Source organism: Herpailurus yagouaroundi, unplaced genomic scaffold (assembly GCF_014898765.1).
Source record: "Herpailurus yagouaroundi ecotype Mexico unplaced genomic scaffold, PumYag 188, whole genome shotgun sequence".
In the NCBI taxonomy this organism is placed as follows: domain Eukaryota; kingdom Metazoa; phylum Chordata; class Mammalia; order Carnivora; family Felidae; genus Herpailurus; species Herpailurus yagouaroundi.
In genome coordinates this window covers 26,608,829-26,628,822 of record NW_024412419.1, presented here as the reverse complement: position 1 = coordinate 26,628,822, position 19,994 = coordinate 26,608,829, and the positions used below count along the sequence as shown (strand labels likewise).

The 19,994-nt window shown below is 37.4% G+C and overlaps 1 protein-coding gene across 13 annotated transcripts in view; it reads right to left on the bottom strand.

The window, feature by feature from the left end:
* Nucleotides 1-19,994, bottom strand: part of BIRC6 (baculoviral IAP repeat containing 6) — a 225,633-nt gene that overhangs the window by 195,585 nt on the left and 10,054 nt on the right. For all 13 annotated transcript variants that reach the window (XR_005797250.1, XM_040496471.1, XM_040496472.1 and 10 more), the window contains exons 2-3: nt 3,766-3,947; nt 946-1,083 (exon numbers count right to left, since the gene is read on the bottom strand). Coding sequence is in view for 12 of the 13 variants with exons in the window: in XM_040496471.1 (XP_040352405.1) it covers nt 946-1,083; nt 3,766-3,947 (320 nt within the window). In the remaining variant the exon portion in view is untranslated. The remainder of the gene's footprint in view (nt 1-945; nt 1,084-3,765; nt 3,948-19,994) is intronic.

Here is a 19,994-nt window from a genome sequence, read left to right as displayed (position 1 = left end):
TTTCCCTCAGCAAAATTCATCTGTTGAAATCCTAACCCCCAAAGGTGGTGGATGGTATCAGTACTGGTAAGGCCTTTGGGAGGTACTTAAGTCATGAGACTAGAGCCCTCATGAATGGGATTAATGCCTTTATAAAAGAGGCTCCAGAAGGATCCCCTGATCTTTCCAGCATGTCAGGACACAGTGAGAAGGAGCCAAGTATGAACCAAGAAGAACTTCATCAGAAGGCAACCATGCTGCCACCTTGATCTTGCACTTCCCTGCCTTCAGAACTGTGGGCAATAAATTTCTGTTGTATATATGCTACCCAGCTAGTGGTATTGTTACGCAGCCCCAACAGATGACAGTACATCACGACATTTTTGTATAGTTACAACTGTACTTGAGAAAAAAGGTATTTATAAGCACAAAAATTATTTTTAGGAAAACGGTCTTTACTTTCTACCTTACATCCTTTGGTACAGAAATTTTATATGTATCGCATTTATAACTTAGACAAAAAAGAAAAATCAGTAAAATATACCCAAGGATTTAATTCAATGCATCATCTGGCACAGACATACTAGTCACATCACCCCAAGATTATTTCAACAAAAACCCAAATGGCCCCCATTTTCAAATACATATTCCATTTCTCACTGAAGCTCATCACCTGACAAGGAGCTCTCTTTAAGCCTCTCAACCAACATAGAGCCACCAAGCACAGAAGCTTTAGGAACAAAGTTAAGCAAAACAGTTCCCATAACCTGAAGTTAATTAAACCTCAGTAAAAACAGTTTCAACTTGAGGTGACTTATAAACACATTTTTTTCCCTAAAGGAGAGGAAAAATCTAGAACTGGAATATTTTCAAGGGGAGATGGAGAGTATGGGAAAGACAGAGAAAGGCAAAAGTATGGAGGTGTGAAATAATCCCAAACAAGGTAATTTTGTTTTAACCTCTTACCTTAGCAACTTTATGGTTTGCTGCAGTCTCATGGGATGTATTTTTTAAACCATCTTTGAGCTGTGTGATGAACAAATCATAACCCTCCGTACTAGAAATATCTACCTTTTCTAAACATGCTGATAAGAGCTGCTGTGCCTAAATTAAAAAAAAAAAAAAAAAAAAAAAAAAAAAGATGAACACAGAAAATTAAACACAACAAAAAATGTTACACTCAGATCCTTATTCAAATATTTAATTTGTAATGATTCTAACAAGTAGTACCATACTGCTTTTACTTTTTTAAACAAACTTAATCATATATTGATTTGAAAGGCTGTTAAAAATTAAATGAGATAAAGCAATGTATTCAGTGTAGTATCACAGAATAAAGCTTCAATACATGGGAGCTATTATAAACCACAGCAAGATTAAAAAAAAAAAAAAAACTGGACAAACTGACACCATGCTCAAAAATGAAAGGTAGGGGCGCCTGAATGAATGGTTCTGTCAGTTAAGCACCAACTTCAGCTCAGGTCATGATCTCAGTTCGTGAGTTTGAGCCCTGCAACAGGCTCTGTGCTGTTCATGCCAAGCCCACTTCGGATCCTCTGTCTCCCTCTCTCTCTGCCTGCCTCTGTCTCTCTCTCTCTCTCTCTCAAAAATAAACATTTAAAAATAAAATGAAAGATAAAATTTTAAAGAGATAAATGTAAAATCTTTCAATGAGTTTTAAATACTCAAAGTAGGCAAAACCATAAGAGGGGCATTCACTAAGTCATCAGGTAATATAAAAGAGCCCTCTGTATTGTTACCCACATATTCAAAATGAACTATCTTAACAGAAATGTGTGGTCAACATATGGAAAAGAATACATCCACACTGATCTAACCAAACCTAGGACCCCATACTTCAGTGAAGACAGTGACAAACTAATGTGGTACAGTAAAGGATGCCTGGGATGGTGGAAGGTCTACAAACAATATTATGTGAACAACACAGTTGTAATTATTTAGGTAAATAGAGAGAAATCAGCAAGTGGATGTTAAAGGTCAACAAGGGGAAGAAGGTGGTAAAAGTCAGGTAAATACTTAACATTTCAGTCAGTAGAGAATGAAAAATACTGACTTGAGGATCTATTTCATTATAAATATTCCAATATTTTATTGTAATTCTATAGTTCTTTTTAAAACCTGAACAGTTTGATACCATCTTTCATTGTATTATATCCTTTATTAAGATATCAACCTTAAGTCATCATCTAGTATAAATTCCTCAAATTAAAATGAAAAAATGTTCAATACAACTAAAACTAATTCTCTGTCCAAAAACTGTATTTATTTATTTTTTAAGTTTGGCACAGAGAGAGAGAGAGAGAGAGAGAGACCAAGTGGGGAAGAGGCAGAGAGAGAGAGAGACAATCCCAAGCAGGCTCCACACTTTGCAGAGCCCCATGTGGGACTCAAACTCACACACGGTGAGATCATGAGCCAAGGTGAAACCAGGTTGGATGCTTATCCAACTGAGCCACAGTTGGCTTATCCAAGTGCCCCATCTGTCCAAAAATTTTAGACAAGACCCCAGATCCAGATATTCTGTTGACAAAAAGAGGACTACTCTCTTTTTAGAATTCAGACTTCCAGCAACATTCTTTCAATATTAACATACAACTGATAACTGTGATATATATAACACTAAATATGAAATCTAAGTTGATATATATATATATATCGGTATCTTTTTTTAATAGCCTTCCAAAAAGAATAAAAACATTCATACTGCACTTTATTTTTACACACTGGTACTTTTCATGTCCTAAAAATGGAAAATATGCTATTTTTATAAACTCGTTTTATCAACTAATCATATCAATCCACCAAATGCAAAACACTTCATAATTAACAAATTGGTATGAAGACAAAAATGGTACCCTACTTTATTACGGAACACAGCATTATAATCTTTTATATTCTACTTAAGATGATTTAATCCAGTAACTTTGAAAAATGTACTTTTAAATTACATGAACATCAATGCACACACAAAATAATTTAAATTAAGGTGGACTTACAAATTAAGTAATGAATATGTAACACTACAGAAAAATACATAGAGCTAAAATTTTAAACTGGGATTGTTGAGACATGATACATAGCAAAGATAACTCCTTTCTTTTATATTTTTAAAAAAATAAAGAACTACCTCTTCTTTCTCAGTCTTCTCAGCTTGACGTGACCATGTGACTAAATTCTGGCCAAGGAGATGAGCATGAAAAGGATGTATATGAGAGAGGTTATGAAAGAGATCAAGAAGGAATGAAGGAGAGAGAGAAAATGGAAGGGAAGGAGGGGAGAAAAAGTAGAAACAACGGGAGAGAAGGAGGGAGGGGTCACACCCCTTCCCTGAGTGCTCCCCTGGCCTTTTGCCCTTCCTTTCGCTATGACTGGGAAATACTAATGAGACTGGAAACAGCTGTCTTGGACTCAGGAGATGGAAGCTAACTGTTGAGGGAAGTAAAGTTACCCCTACCCTTAGCCCTGCACTGTTACTGAAAAAAAAAAAAAAAAAAAAAAAAAAGTATTGCTTAAGTCACTGTATTTTGGGATCTCTATCACAATTTAACCTGTACGGTTTACACTTAAATACCACTTCAATAAATGTCAATTAATTACACAGAGGAATTAAACAAACTTGTGATCTAGAAGCCAATTCTTTATTCTATATGTACAAGAAGGGGTACATATATAATGTTGTCAAAGGACAACCTAATTCCATTTAACTAGTAACAGGTCTAAAATTATATTAAGTAGAAAAGTACACTGATACTTATTTCAACTTACCTCTGTAACAGGTAATTCAAGCTGAACCACATCATCCTGCTTTGAAACTGGAGTTTGCAGAGCAGTGTCTAACAACAAGATTCCATTAAGGTCCTTCCTACACCCTACTGCATAATCATCCACAAATATAACTTTATCCACCGCAGATATATACTGACATTTCACCTGTCCACCTGGTTTAGCTGTCAAAAAAACAAAAATTCAACACTTAGGTTTAAAGGCCAATAGTCCATTAAAAATACATGTTTAAATGGAAGCTAAATACAGTATTTAATCCTGGAATGGAAAAAGATTGCTCTAAAGGACATTATTAGAACAACTGATAAACTTGCAATATGTACTATAGCTTAGATAAAAGTATCAATATGAAATTATCAGAACTTGACAACTATGGAGAATATAATTGTTCTTAGAAATAAACAGGGGCTCCTGGCTGGCTCAGTTGGAAGAGCAGGAGACTCATGATCTCAGGGTCATGAGTTCAAGCCCCACGCTGGGTACAGAGATTAATTAAGTAAATAAAACTTAAAAAAAAAAAAAAAAAGAAAACAAATAAACCTAGAAATAGTAAAGGGTAAAGGGGCATGATATATGCAACGTATTCTCAACAGAGCAAAAGTATGTATATACGTGCGGAAATGACAAGCAAATGTGGTGAAGTATTTAAAATTAAAATTGGTAGAACAGGGTGAAATGTACAGGGAAGTTCTTTGTACTATACTATTTCATAAAGTGTTCAGAACAAAATTTTTAAAAATTAAATATTTGTCATTTTGTGCAAAATTCAATAAGCATAAAGTCAGCATGGACAGTTTCTAGGTAATTACCACAAAAGTTTTTGAGGTCTTTTATAGACGAGATAAAATTATGGAAAACTATAACCCAGGTTAACAGAACTAGTAAAGCCTCTAGTTCAATCCTCACCGAGAAAACACCATCAACTACCATTGAAGATCAATGTTTTCTGAAGTTTCTGCTGAATCAGTATCAGAAGGGTATTTTAATGGAGAAAGTCAGTAAATAAACGAACCATAAAATTTCTCAGAATAAGTTACAGTGGAATTTCAAGAAGACTTACAAAAGCCAGGACAGATGGGCACGAAGCTTTGAATATAATACTAAATAAATTTTTTTGAAGATAACATCAGTTTCTACACTTAAATTCAGACTTATTAGATTAATATTAAGTGTTTCTGCTACAAATAGAGTTTCTGTAAAAAAGACTTTGAAGAATGATCAATTGTGAAATTTTTATTCCAACAGAGAAGATATTTCCCTGTGGGCAAGTAATCCTGCCAGTATATCTCATCCTAAACTCCCACCACAACTCTACAGAACATCCCAGAAACTAGCACTGCTACTGCCTAATGATACAAAAGCAGAAAAATGGAAATAAATCAGGGTCCTAGTCCTCAATCTCCAGAACAACTATAAAGCATGTCATGATCAATGAATATTGGGTTGATATTCTTAATCCCAGATTGTTATAGCTCTTTTGGACTCTAACAGACAGCTTGGAGGCATTACAAAACTGATTAGGAACTAACTTATTACCTACATAAAACAAGACAAAAATTTCTATAGTCCAGTCTCAGAAACAGAGGTTTGAAATACATGTTAGCATACAGGATAATAATCTCTGTAATACAATAAAATAGGAATATGTACCTAGCGATTCTGGTATCTAGGTAAAATGGAAAGAAACACAAATTATAGAAACTCAGAGTAAAATTGGGTAAGAACTTGCAAAGATCATTTCAAATCTCCAAAACTCATTAACGATAATATTTTTTATAAATAAATAAATGTTTATTTATTTTTGAGAGAGAGAGAGAGAGAGAGAGAGAGAGAGAGAGAGAGAGAGAGACAGAGTGTGAGCAGGGGAGATGCAGAAAGAGAGAGGGAGACACAGATTCCGAAACAGGTTCCAGGCTCTGAGCTGTCAGCACAAAGCCTGACACAGGGCTCGAACCCACAAACCACGAGATCATGACCTGAGCCGAAGTCAATGCTTAACCAACTGAGCCACCCAGGCATCCTAACCATATTTTTTAAAACTATTCTTTTTTTTAAGCAATTTTAGGTTTCTAGCAAAGGAAGGTACTTACATTTCCCATATGTGCCCTGCCCCCACACATAACTCTAAAATTTTGTAAAACAAACTGCAAATTCTGCTTTACTGTTTTAAAGATGTGCACTTAAGTGACAATTCATAGAAATTGTAATTTTGTTAAAATTTCTCCAGAGAGGTATAAAATGTGAGTAAGACTCTATACCAGAGTTTCCAAATGGGCTTCCACACAACCCTAGAGAATACAATAGAATGTCACTGGAGATTCCTCACCAGATCTTGGCTAAAAAAAAGTCAGCACTGTTTTTTGAACTTCTTATATTATCCAATACTAGCAGCACTCAGTCATGCACAGTTACTAAGCAGTCCTGCTGACAATTTCTTCAGGCCAGTATAGCAGCATGGAACAGGACTATGTTCATTCAGATGAGTTCATCGCCAGTTTCTGACCTTAGCTAGGGAAAGCCATACGTAAGCAGTGAAGGCTCTACTGCACAGAGGGAAGAAAGTAGAGGGTATTATCAGCCATACTCCATTGAAGGATCTCCTAGCTTATAGACCTCATCTTAATTACATCTGTAAAGGTCCTATTTCCAAATACAATCAAAGTCTAAGGATTCATGTAGACATGAATTTTGAGGGAAGATTACTGAACCCACTAAAGACCCTTTCTCTCAATCTTTTACTCAACCTGAAGACTTTACTTTTGAGAGGAAGAGCTTTGTTAATGTAGTCTGACAGCATGCTCAAGATGAGATTTACTGATCTCCCCCTAGAAAAGTCTTAGATGGGGTGCACTGGTGGTCAGTCACTAGAGCATGCAACTCTTGATCTTGGGGTTGTGAGCTCAAGTCCCACATCAAGCTGGCTGCCATCAGCATGGAGACTGCTTCAGATCTCCTGTCCCCCTCTCTCTGCCCCTCCTTGACTTGTGTTCTCTCAAAAATAAACATTTAAAAATTTTTAAAAATAATATATTTTATTTACTTTTTTAAATTTCTAATGTTTATTTATTTTTGAAGGAGATAGAGCAGGGGAGGAAAGGGGCAGAGAGAGAGGGAGACACAGAATCTGAAACAGGCTCCAGGCTCTGAGCTGTCAGTCAGCACAGAGTGCGAAACGGGGCTCGAACTCACGAACGGTGAGATCATGACCTGAGCCAAAGTCGGACACTTAACCGACTGAGCCACCCAGGTGCCCCCCAAAAATAAAATCTTTTTTTTTTTTTAAAAAGTCCTAGATTTCTGTGAAAGAAAAATATCTTGCAACGGACAAAAGAATACTTTGTGGAACTTTTCAACTTCTTACATGTTTGAACAAGTCTTTTATTGAGTAAGCAACAAGACAAAGGACAGAAATTCTCTAGTTTCAGTTAAAAATGAAATCCATGTAAATTTAAGTCTGACCCAAAACTGAGCATTTGTACAACAACAACAAAAATGAGGACAGGTTTCACAACAAGGTAAATTCAACATTTATTTTTGGTTATAACAATTTTAAGCACAGGAAGGTCCATAAAAGAGACGAAGAAACCAAGAAACCTATACCTGAGCTTGACTGTGTCATTCAGTGAGAAAACATGTTTTCAAAGTCCTGTTGAGTATCATGTCTTGAGTTATACTTTTATTCATGTTGCTCCAGTTAATGATTTTACCAGCACTACTATTCAACACTCAATATATTTTAATGTTACCAATAATACTGATAAACTTACAACAATTTGTAAACTGTATCTCCCAAGACTACCTTTAAAAAAATCCCAGGGCACCTGGGTGGCTCAGTGGGTTAAGCATCTAACATCAGCTCAGGTCATGATCCCACGGTTCATGAGTTCGAGCCCCATATCAGGCTCTCTGCTGCTAAGTGCGGAACCCACTTGGGATCCTCTGTCTCCCCCCCCCCCAAAAAAAATAAATAAACATTAAAAAAAAAACCTTAAATCCCATTTTGGCATAAACCATTTATTTCATTTACCCTATGAGTTTAAAATACGTGAAAATAAATTACTCAAATAAATTACTCAAATTGCTTAACTAATGGTTGTTATGTTTTCAAAAAAATTGGCTAGAAAGTCATTGTTGGTTTTTATCTATTTCTTATTTGAGAGAGAAACAGCAGGGAAGAGGGGCAGAGGGAGAGAGAGAGAATCTTAAGCAAGGTACACACTCAACACGGAGCCCAACACTGGGCTCAATCTCAGAATGGTGGGATCATGACCTGGGCCAAAATCAAAAGTTGGATGCTCAAGTGACTGAGCCACATAGGCAACCCCATTTCTGGTTTTTAAAAAGAAGGAAAAAACACTGACACATACCCCATACCACATACTGCATCTTTTTAGAATTCTGTATAGAAGCTACTTGTAAAATGACTTTTAAGCCTAAGGTAAAAAAAAATTCAGGTAGGAAATTTTAATACCGGAAAAACTCAAATTCCTCCATCTACACCAGAGATCAGTAAACTTCTTGTGAAAAGGGTCAGATTAGTAAATATTTTAGGGTTCACAAGACATAGGGTCTCTCTCACAATTACTCACCTCTGCCCCTTAGTGCAAAAGCAGCCATAGCCAACATGTAAATAAATGGGTGTAGATGTGTTCCAGTAACACTTTATTTACAAAATTAGGAGACAGCCCAAGAGCTATAAGGGTTTGCAGACCTCTAAAATTGACTCCAATGCCTTGCATTAGTGCAGATATTCTTTTTGGGCAGGGGAAACTTCACAGAAAAACAAGTTAAAATTCACAAACACAATAAACTGCTGAAAACTAACAAAGAAAAATCTTGAAAGCAACCAGAGAAAAAGGACACATTATTTGCATGGAAGTAATATATTTACCATTAAAAACCACAGGGTTCATTAGGAAGTGGACCATTTTTTAAGTACTAGGGAAAAAGAAATTCCATATCAACAAAAATATCCACCAAGAATAAAGGTTAAAAAAAAAAAAAGAAGAAAGGTGAAATGCATTCTTCAATGAAGGAATACTAAAGAGAAATTTTGCCAGCAAAGCTACTCAAAAAGAACTGTAAAAGAAGTTAATCAAATTAAAGAAAAATCATTTCAGAAGAAAACTTAAGAGTATCAGAAATGAGGGAATACCAACAGAAATGGTAACTATCAGGACACCAAGGTGGCTCAGTCAGTGAAGCCTCTGACTCACGATTTTGGCTCAGGTCATGATCTCACAATTCATGAGATCAAGCCCTATGTTAGGCTCTGTGCTCATAGCACAGAGATACTATCTCTCCCTCTCTCTCTGCCCCTCCTCCACTCACGCCAGGTCTCTCTCTCTCTCTCTCTCAAAATACACTTAAGAGAAAAAAAGAAATGGTAAGTATCTGCGTAAATATAACCAGTGGTTTTTTTGTCTCAGTTCTTTAAAATATTTTTAAAATATTTTTAACGTTTATTTATTTTTGAGAGACACACACAAAGAGTGCAAGCAGGGGAGGAGCAGAGACAGAAGACACAGAATCCGAAGCAGGATCCAGGCTTCGAGCTGTCAGCACAGAGCATGATAAAGGGCTCAAACCCACAAACCATGAGACCATGACCTGAGCTGAAGTCAGATGCTTAACCAACTGAGCCACCCAGGCATCCCTAAAATATTTTTGACAATTGGAGCACACCTAGGTGGCTCAGTCAGTTGAGTGTTCAACTTCAGCTCAGGTCATGATCTCACAGTTCGTGGGTTCGAGCCCCATATCGGGCTCCATGCTGACAGCTCAGAGCCTGGAGCCTACTTCGGATTCTGTGTCTCCCTCTCTCTCTGCCCCTCCCCAACTCATGCTGTCTTCCTTGCTCTCAAAAATAAACATTAAGTATATATACACACATATATTTAATTATTTAATAATTATATTAAATAATATAATTAAATAGTAAAAAATTAAATACACACACACACACATATATACGCACATATATATGTATATGTCAAACATATACAGGGGCGCCTGGGCGGCTCAGTCGGTTAAGCGTCTGACTTCAGCTCAGGTCATGATCTCTCAGTTTGTGAGTTCAAGCCCCACATCAGGCTCTGCAGTGACAGCTCAAAATCTGGAGCCTGCTTCAGATTCTCTCTGCCCCTCCCCTGCTCATGCTCTGTCTCTCTCAAAAATAAATAAATGTTAAAAAAAATTTTTTTTAATAAAAACTAAAAGAGGGAGAGCACAATATGGTAAAAAGATTGCTACATTCTGCTTAAAGTGGTAAAGTACTGACTCTAAATAGATTGTGAAAAGCATATATATTGTAATACTTCAAGTAACTACAAAAAATATATATAAATAATTACAGTAAAAACAAAACAAACAAAAAAACAACAACACATAAGTTAAAACAAAATAATTAGAAGTATCAAATGACCAGGGGTACCTGGCTGGCTCAGTCAGAGAGAGTGAGTCTCTCCCTCCCCCTCCCTCCAAAAAAAATTAAAAAAAAAAAAAAAAAAAACTAGAAAAAGAAAAGCACAAAATAAACAACAACAACAAAATAGTAATGATAGGAGCAGAAATCAATAAAAGTGAAAATACAAAAACAGAGAAAATCAACGCAAAGTATTCTTTGAAAAGATCAATAAAATTGGTAAATCTCTAGGCAAAGTTGGCAAAGAAAAAAAAAGACACAAATTACCAATAGTATCAAGAATGAAAGAGAACTAATACACTATAGATCCTGCAACCATTAAAAAAATAATAAGAGAATACTATGAACACTATGCACATAAATTTCACAACTTAGGTTGTCAAATCTGAAAAGTCAGACTGTCAAAATAAATAAACTTGATACTACAAATTTAAAAAGGTAACTGGGGAATAATAAAGACAGAGCTACACATATAAATTTGAAAGTACAGATGAAATATACCAATTCCTTGAAACCACCAACTATCAAAACATCTCAAATGAAATAATCTAAATTAAGGAAATTGAATTCATAGTTACAAATCTTCCAGACAAATCTCCAGGCCTACCTGACTTCACTGCAGAATTTTATTAAACATGTAAGAAGTAATACCAATTCTACACAATCCTCCTCTAAGAAAAAGAAGGAATACTTCCAAATTCATTTTACGAGACCAGCATTAACCTGATGCCAAATCTAGAAAAAGCACAAAAACTACATTACCATTATCCGTCATGTATATCAATGCAAAAATCATCCACAAAAGAAAAGCAAATGGAATTTGACAAATATAAAAATATAATAACATGCCAGGACCAAGTAGAGCTATCCAAGGAATACAAAACTGGCTCAATATTCAAAACCAACCAATTTAAGCTACCATATTAATAGCTTAAAGAAGAAAAACTGCATCAAGTCAGTAGATGCATTTGGCAAAATACAACATCCTTTCATGATTTAAAAAAAAAAAAACCTCAGGAAATTAGAAATGAAAGGGAATTTGCTCAACCTGATGAAGGACAGCTACAAAAATCCTACCACTATCAACATACTTAATGGTAAAACACTGAATACTCTCCCCCTAAGATCAGGAGCAAGGCAAGGATGCAAACTCACACCACTCTTACTCAGTATCATATTGCAAGATCTAGCCACTGCAATAAGAAATGCTTAGATTTAAAAGCCCCACAGGGGCGCCTGGGTGGCTCAGTCGGTTGGGCATCCGACTTCGGCTCAGGTCATGATCTTGCGGTCCGTGAGTTCGAGCCCCGCGTCAGGCTCTGTGCTGACAGTTCAGAGCCTGGAGCCTGTTTCAGATTCTGTGTCCCCCTCTCTCTCTGACCCTCCCCCGTTCATGCTCTGTCTCTGTCTCAAAAATAAATAAATGTTAAAAAAAAAATAAAAAAAGCCACAGAGATTAAAAAGGAACAAATGACACTGTCCCTACTCACAGACAACATGATTAACCTATCCAGGAAATCAAAAAACAAAAGCAAAACTCCTAGGGGTGCTTGGGTGATTCAGTTAGGAGTCCGACTCTTGATTTTGGCTCAGGTCATGATCTCTCAGTCCTGAGGTTGAACCCCAAGTCAGGCTCTGCACTGAGCATGGAGCCTGCTTAGGACTCTCTCTCTCCCTCTGTCCCTCTCCCTCACTTTCATGTTCTCTCTCTCTCTCTCTAAAATAAATAAATGGGGGGAGGTGGGGAAGAGGGGAAAATGGGTGATAGGCACTCATAAGGGCACTTGTTGAGATGAGCACTGGGTATTGTATGTAAGTGATAAACCACAGGAATCTACCCAAAAACCAAGAGGACACTTTACACACTGTGTGTGAGCCAATTTGACAATAAATCATATTAAAAATTAACTAATTAATTAATTAATTTGAAACTTCTAGAGCTACAGTCAGTTAAGCGTCAGACTTCAGTTCAGGTCATGATCTCACAGTTGGTGGGTTTGAGCCCTGTGTTGGGCTCTGCGCTGACAGCCTAGAGCCTGGAGCCTGCTTCAGATTCTGCGTCTCCCTCTCTCTCTGTCCCTCCCCTACTCACACTGTGTCTCTGTCTCTCAAAAATAAAAATGTTAAAGAAATAAAATTAAATTAAAAAATAAAATAAAAAATAAAAAAAAAACTAGAGCTAATGAGTTTAGCAAGGTTACAGTAAACAAAATCAATACACAAAAACCAATCAATTGTATTTCCATATACTAGCAATGATCAATCAGAAGCTGAAATTTACAGAAAACAGTAACAGTATGACAGCTTTAAAATCATAAAATAGGGACATCTGGGTGGCTAAGTCAGTTAAGCATCCGACTCTTGATTTCACTCTCTCTCTCTCAAAATAAACAAGCAAACAAAATACAGTATCACAAGAAAGTGTGGTGGTGGCAAATGGATAGAATCTATGGAACAGGAGAGAATCCAAAGACAGACCCACAGAAACATGGCCATTTGATTTTTTTAATTATTTTTAATAGTGGTAAATTAACATAAAATTTAGCATTTTAACTTTTTGTTTATTTATGTTTACTTATGTACTTGTGTTTATTTTTGAGAGAGAGAGAGACAGACAGACATAGTGAGAGCAGGGGAGAGGCAGAGAGAGGGAGACCCAGAATCTGAACAGGCTTCAGCTCTGAGCTCTCAGCACAGAGCCTGATGCAGGGCTCGAACTCACAAACCGTGAGATCATGACCTAAGCTGAAGTCAGATGCTTAACCGACTGAGCCACCCAGGTGCCCCACCATTTTAACCATTTTTATGTATACAGTTGAGTGGCATTAAGTACATTCACGCTGTTGTGCAACCATCATCACCATCCACCCACAGAGCTCTTCTCATCTTGCAAAACTTAAGCTCCATAACCATTAGACACTAACTCCTCCTTCCCACTTCCATACTCCCAGTGCTCAGCAATCAATCACTATTCTACTTTCTGTTTCTATGAAATTGACTGCTCTAAGTACCACATATAAGTGGAGTCACATGGTATCTGTCCTTTTGTGACTGGCTTATTTCAATAAGCATAATGTCTTCAGTTCATCCATGTTGCAGTATATGTCAAAATTTCCTTCCTTTCTAAGGCTAATACTCCATTGTATATACACACCATACTTTGTTTATTCATACATCCATCAATGGACACTTGGGTAGCTTCTGCTTTTTGACTATTGGGAATAATGCTGCTATGAACATGATGTACAAATATTTCTTCAAGACCCTTTCAATTCTTTTGGATGTGATATTGTGATATCATAATTTTATTTTCAATTGTTTGAGGAACCACCATACTGTTTTTCCTAACAGCTGCACTATTTTATATTCCCACCAAGAGCGTACAATACAAGGGTTCCAATTCTCCACAATCTCACCAACACATTATTATTTTTTGTAACAGCCATTTTAATGGGTGGGAAGTGCTATTGCCCCATAGTTTTAATTTATATTTCCCAAACATTAGTGATGTTGAATATCTGTGTGTGCTTGTTGGCCCGCTGTATTTCTTCTCTAGAGAAATATCTTTATGATAATGCTTTAGCTATCTGGGAGACCCTTGAGATTTCACATGAATTTTAAGATGGGTTTTTCGATTTCTGGAGATTTTGATAGAAATTGCAATGAATCTGTAAATCACTTTGGGTAGTATTGATTTTTTAACAATATACAGATAAAACCAAGCACTTATAAGATTCAGAATAGTGGAACTCATTTTTTTTTTTTCCAACGTTTATTTATTTTTGGGACAGAGAGAGACAGAGCATGAACGGGAGAGGGGCAGAGAGAGAGGGAGACACAGAATCGGAAACAGGCTCCAGGCTCTGAGCCCAGAGCCTGACGCGGGGCTCGAACTCACGGACCGCGAGATCGTGACCTGGCTGAAGTCGGACGCTTAACCGACTGCGCCACCCAGGCGCCCCTGGAACTCATTTTTAATGGAAATGCATAATGGCACAGCCACACTGGTTTGACTATTTCTTATAAGATTAAACATACACTTACCAAATGGCCCCGGAATCCCACTTCTATGTATTTACCCTACAGACATAAAATCTTACATTCACATAAAAACCTGTACTCAAATGTTTATAATAGCTCTATCATTAATCACCAAAAGCTGAAAACATCCAAGTATCCTTCAATGAGTGATTGACTAAACAAATGGTGACACATTTATACAATGAAATACTGTTCAGCTATAAAAAGAAATGAACTATACGGGGCATGTAGGTGGCTCAGTCATTTAAGTGTCCAACTTAGGCCTAGGTCATGATCTCATGGTTCACGGGTTCAAGCCCCGCATCAGGTTCTGCACTGACAGCTCAGAGCCTGGAGCCTGCTTCAGATCTGCAGATTCAGTCTGACTCTCTCTGCCCCTCCCCTGCTCTCACTCTCTCTCTCAAAAACAAACAAACATTAAAAAAATTTTAAAAAGAAAGAAATGAACTATTGACACATAAAACAACTCTAAGTGCAAAAAGTCAGTATCAAAAGGTTACATAGGTACACCTGGAGCCTCACTGGGATTCTCTCTCCTGCTGCCCCCCCAATTGCACTCTCTCTTCAAAAAATAAACAATTTTTTAAAAATAAAAAAAACTGTAAATGCTTCAAATAAAAAATGTGTACCATAGGATTCCATTTCTAGGACATTCTAGATAAGACAAAACTAAAAGTATGGAAAACGTGATTGCCAAAGGTTGGAGGGGAAGGGAGCAGGGTAAGCTATAAAGGAGATGGCACGGGTATTGAAACTGTTCTGTATCCTAATTGTAGCAGTAGTTAATGCATATACTGCCAGTACACAAAAAATGTGTACTATTTTATTGTGCGGTATTAAATAAAATTTATTTTAAAATGTTATAAAATAATAAAGACAGGGGTGCCTGGGTGGCTCAGTTGAGTGGCCAACTTTGGCTCAGGTCACAATCTCGTGGTCTGTGAGTTCAAGCCCCACATCAGGCTCTGTGCTGACAGCTCGGAGCCTGGAGTCTGCTTGGATACTGTGGTCTTCCTCTCTCTCTGCTCCTCCCCTGCTTGTGCTCTATCTCAAAAATAAATAAATGTTATAAAATAATAAAAACATAGGAAAATATTCATAATACACTATTAACTAAGAGGGAAATAGTTCATAACATATCACTGCAATCCAAATTCTGTAAAAATACATTAAATAGAAAAAAGCAAAAAGAAATTATTACATACCAGAATGCTAACAATGGCCATCTCTAGCTAACAAAATCATAGGTGACTACTCTTTTCCTTAGTCTATTTGATATCCTATAATAAGGTAAATCACTTTTAAAATGAGAATTTTCAGGAGCACCTGGATGGCTCAGTTGGTTAAGTGTCTGGCTCTTGATTTCGGCTCAGGTCATGGTTCGTGGGTTCGAGACCCACATCAGGGCTCTGTACTGACAGCGTGGAGGCTGCTTGGGATTCTCTCTCTCCCCTCTATCTCTCTCCCCCCTCAACCCGCTTGCTCTCTCTCTCAAAAATAAATAAAAAACTTAAAAAAAATTTTTTTTCAAATGTGTGAAACTGGGGGGGTTTAGTGTTTTTGTTTGTTTATTTTGTTTTGTTTTTGAGAGAGAGACCGTGAGAGCAGGGGAGGGGGGAAGAGGGAGAAGGAGAGAGAATCTCAAACAGGCTCCATGCCCAACACAGAGCTTGACAAGGGACTCAATCTCACAACTGTGAGATCATGTCCTGAGCCACAATCAAGAGTCAGAAACTCAAATGACTGAGGTGCCCCAAAACTGTTTTTTAAAATCAGTTACTTCTGGGGCGCTTGGGTGGCTCAGTCGATTGAGCAACCGACTTCAGCTCAGGTCACGATCTCACGGTTTGTGGGTTCCAGCCCGCGTCAGTGACAGCTCAGAGCTTGGAGCTGCTTCGGATTCTGTGTCTCCCTCTCTCTCTGCCCTTCCCCACTCATGCTCTGTCTCTGTCTCAGGAATAAACATAAAAAAAAATTTTTTTAATCAGTTAATTCTAATACCTTCTTCAAGAAACAGTCAATTCTTTATCAATGCACTATCCATTTGCATTCCTGCAAAACTTGCAAAAATATTATCAAAAATACATGATCTTTGCAAACTGACAGGACACACTGTAAAATTCCATTTCCACAGAGATAACATCAGAGTTCAGTGCTTAAAATACTCTAACATAGTATAGAAAAACATCATTCAAAGTCAATCAAAAGGGTACAAAATCAGCGTTCTAACAACTTTTAAAATATAAAGTAACCAAAAATAAAATCACTTAACAAAAGTTGTTAGTACACTATATTATTCAAAGCCAAAGTGAGTATTCCTGTAAAACAAAACTTGGTGCAAAGCAAAGCAAATTTGGTAAAGTTCAGTGTGTAGACCATGAAAAAGGGTAACAAATGGATAAAACGCAATGCAGGCATAGTGTTATTCCAGGCAAAAGAACCAACATCTGCCTGAGCACGAAAGAGGGTCTCCAAAAGAGACAGATTCATTGGAATTAAGAGTTCCAAGTTCCGGAGTGCCCGGCTGGCTCAGCTGGTGCAGCATGCAGCTCTTGATCCTGGCGTCCTGAGTTTGGACCCACACTGGGTGTAGCTTACTTAAAAATTAAATTAAAAAAAAAAAAAAAAGTTCCAAGCTCTCTATTCACTTTATCAAAAAGTTCCACCAAACCACTTATTTTACAACAATCTTAAATATCTGACATCAACTGACAAAGTTTTATTTATTTTATTTTATTTTTTTTTTTCTGACAAAGTTTTAAGAACATAAATAATCGCCACTGAAGTTTCCGTGGATGGGACTCAATCTTTTTTTTTTTTTTTTTTTAACGTTTTTATTTATTTTTGAGACAGAGACAGAGCATGAACGGGGGAGGGGCAGAGAGAGAGGGAGACACAGAATCAGAAACAGGCTCCAGGCTCTGAGCCATCAGCCCAGAGCCCGACGCGGGGCTTGAACTCACGGACTGCGAGATCGTGACCTGAGCCGAAGTCGGACGCTTAACCGACTGAGCTACCCAGGCGCCCCAGGACTCAATCTTTAAGGACCTACCCCATGCAAGAAATTCTGGGGCCTATTTCACATATGTTATTCAATTTGTCACAGTTAAAAATCCTTCAAACCACCTTGGGACACAAAGGTTACATTCTTCCTTCATGATTTTGAACTGGCTATCATTAAGTAAAATTTGAGAGCTACCTTCCCTACTGATGTTGCTTAAGATAACTCTAACCATCTGTATATAAATTCCTGTTGCAACACAAAGTTGCCCATATGATAAGGAACTCAGCTACAAATCAATACAATTAGGTAATGCAGAACATGTACCCTGTGAATTTCTATTTGGAACTCATATTTGAAAGTACTGTTCTCTGTAGAATACAGATGGTACATGTATCTAGAGGTCACACAGACCTTTCATCATTCCTCACATAGCCTACATTTTAAGTCAGTCCAAGTCAAATTCCATCCAAATATGATGAAAATCCATCTAGCTGTTTTTGCATATACAGTATGCAAAAAAAGGGCAATAACAGGGCAAAAGAAACTTCCCTGGATTACCTGCCCTGTTTTCTAACATCACTGAGAACTTTGCTCAAGGGCTGCTTCATAGACCCTTCCAGACCAAAGCACAGGACAAATTTACCCATCATCATCTCATACCAGCTCTAATTTCTTACAGCATTTATCACCACTTGATAGTGTGTGTATGTGTGTGTGTGTGTGTGTGTGTGTGTGTGTGTGTGTGTGTGTAATATACCTCTTCCCACTAAACCACTGGCTCTAGCAAATCAAGGACTTTAACTAGTGTATCACCAGTGCTTGACACACAATAAATGTCTTTGAATAAATGAATCATTTTCTATAGTTTCAAAGTAATAGATTAAAACTAAATGATAATGTAGCAAAATACAATAGTCTCACAGCTTTTGTTTTGGCTTGTTAACACAACATGAAACAAAGACAGTTCAGGCATGAAACTAGCTGTGGACCTATCTTCCCCTATCTTACTCCTGGGCTGCCAGTATGAGGAAGTCACTGTCCTTGGCTCTAGTGACATTTTGGTGAACAAGTATCAGAGCACTTGGCTGGTTCAAAAAACAACCAAAACTGAATTATACTGAAAAGGACAAAACAGAAAGCAGAAGAGGGGGGCCTGGGTGGCTCAGGTAGGTGTCTAACTTTGGCTCAGGTCATGCATGATCTCATGGTTCGTGAGTTCAAGCCCTGCATCCGACTCTCTGCTGACAGCTCAGAGCCTGAAGCCTGCTTCCTTCAGATTCTGTGACTCCCATTCTCTCTGCCCCTCCCCTGCTCACGCTGTCTCTCTCTCAAAAATAAATCAACATTAAAAAATTTTTTGAAAAAAGAAATGCAGCAGCATAAATTTGGTTCTTGACATATCTCTGCTGCTTACAAGCATACTGCATTATATGTTCACTAAATACAATTTAAAACACAATGGGGTAGGTTTTATTAGCAGATAACTTGGGAGGTTTTTCTTACCCCAAAAATTAAGGCTAAATAGAACAATATTCAGTTCAAGATACTATTCAAGTGAAACTTGTCTCTCATTTATCCCAGACTTATCATGAATTTGGAACCTCTAAACCTATCTGCACATTAGAATCACCTGGTATCCTGTTCGGGCGCCTGGGTGGCTCAGTCGGTTAAGCGGCCGACTTCAGCTCAGGTCATGATCCCACAGTTCGTGGGTTTGAGCCCCACATCGGGTTCTGTGCTGACAGCTCAGAGCTTGGAGCCTGCTTTGGATTCCATGTCTCCTTCTCTCTCTGCCCTTCCCCTGCTCCCTGTCTTGCTCTCTCTCAAAAATAAATAAACATTAAAAAAAAATTTATATAGATTCACCTGGTATGCTGTTAAAAAAAAAAAAAAAAAAGCCTGGCTTCCACTCCAGACAACTTGAGTCAGAATAATGGGACCACAAGCAGAATTTTTTTTTTTAACTTCCCCTGATGATTCTAATGAACAACCAAGGCTGAAAACCACTGCCCTATGCCATCTCCCCAATCTTCTCTCCTACTTCATAAATCAAAGTAAAAGTACAGAAACAAATCATGAAGATTTAAATTCCTGGCACCCACAATAAATTTCAATCCTATCTGCCCCTTCTAACATTTCTATCATTTCCCCTAAAAAGTAAGCATAATATTTATCTCCCCTAAAATACATCCCTGATTTAATATACTCAAATGAGACCACAATTACTTCCTTTTAAGGGCACTACCCTTCTCACAAACTATTTTATATAGCAATTACTTTATTCTTTTTTGTTATTTGTACATCTATTATCCCCTCTTTTATACCCAAAGAGTTTGTCTTAACTTTTTTGTTTCCTTCACATCTGAAGTGCTACAGTCTACAAAGACATTTCTATATTCATTATCAGATAATGAAGTAGTCTAAGCAAAAATTATCAGACCAGGGGCGCCTGGTTGATTCAGTCAGTAGAGAATGCGACTCTTGATCTCAGGATCAAGCCCCACGCTGGGTGTGGAACCTACTTTACAAAAAAAAAAAAAAAAAATTGTATAATAAAAAAGTAAATAAAAATAAATAGTTTAAAAAAAGAATTACCAGCCCCTTTTAAAGATGGTAACTCTGAGAAGTTATCTTGCCAAAGGCATGAGGCCATCAGCAATGCAATGCACATATCAGAGGTACCTCCCTCCCAACACTCTCCCCACTGCTCTTACATACTATTGTAGAGAAATCTGTTATTGT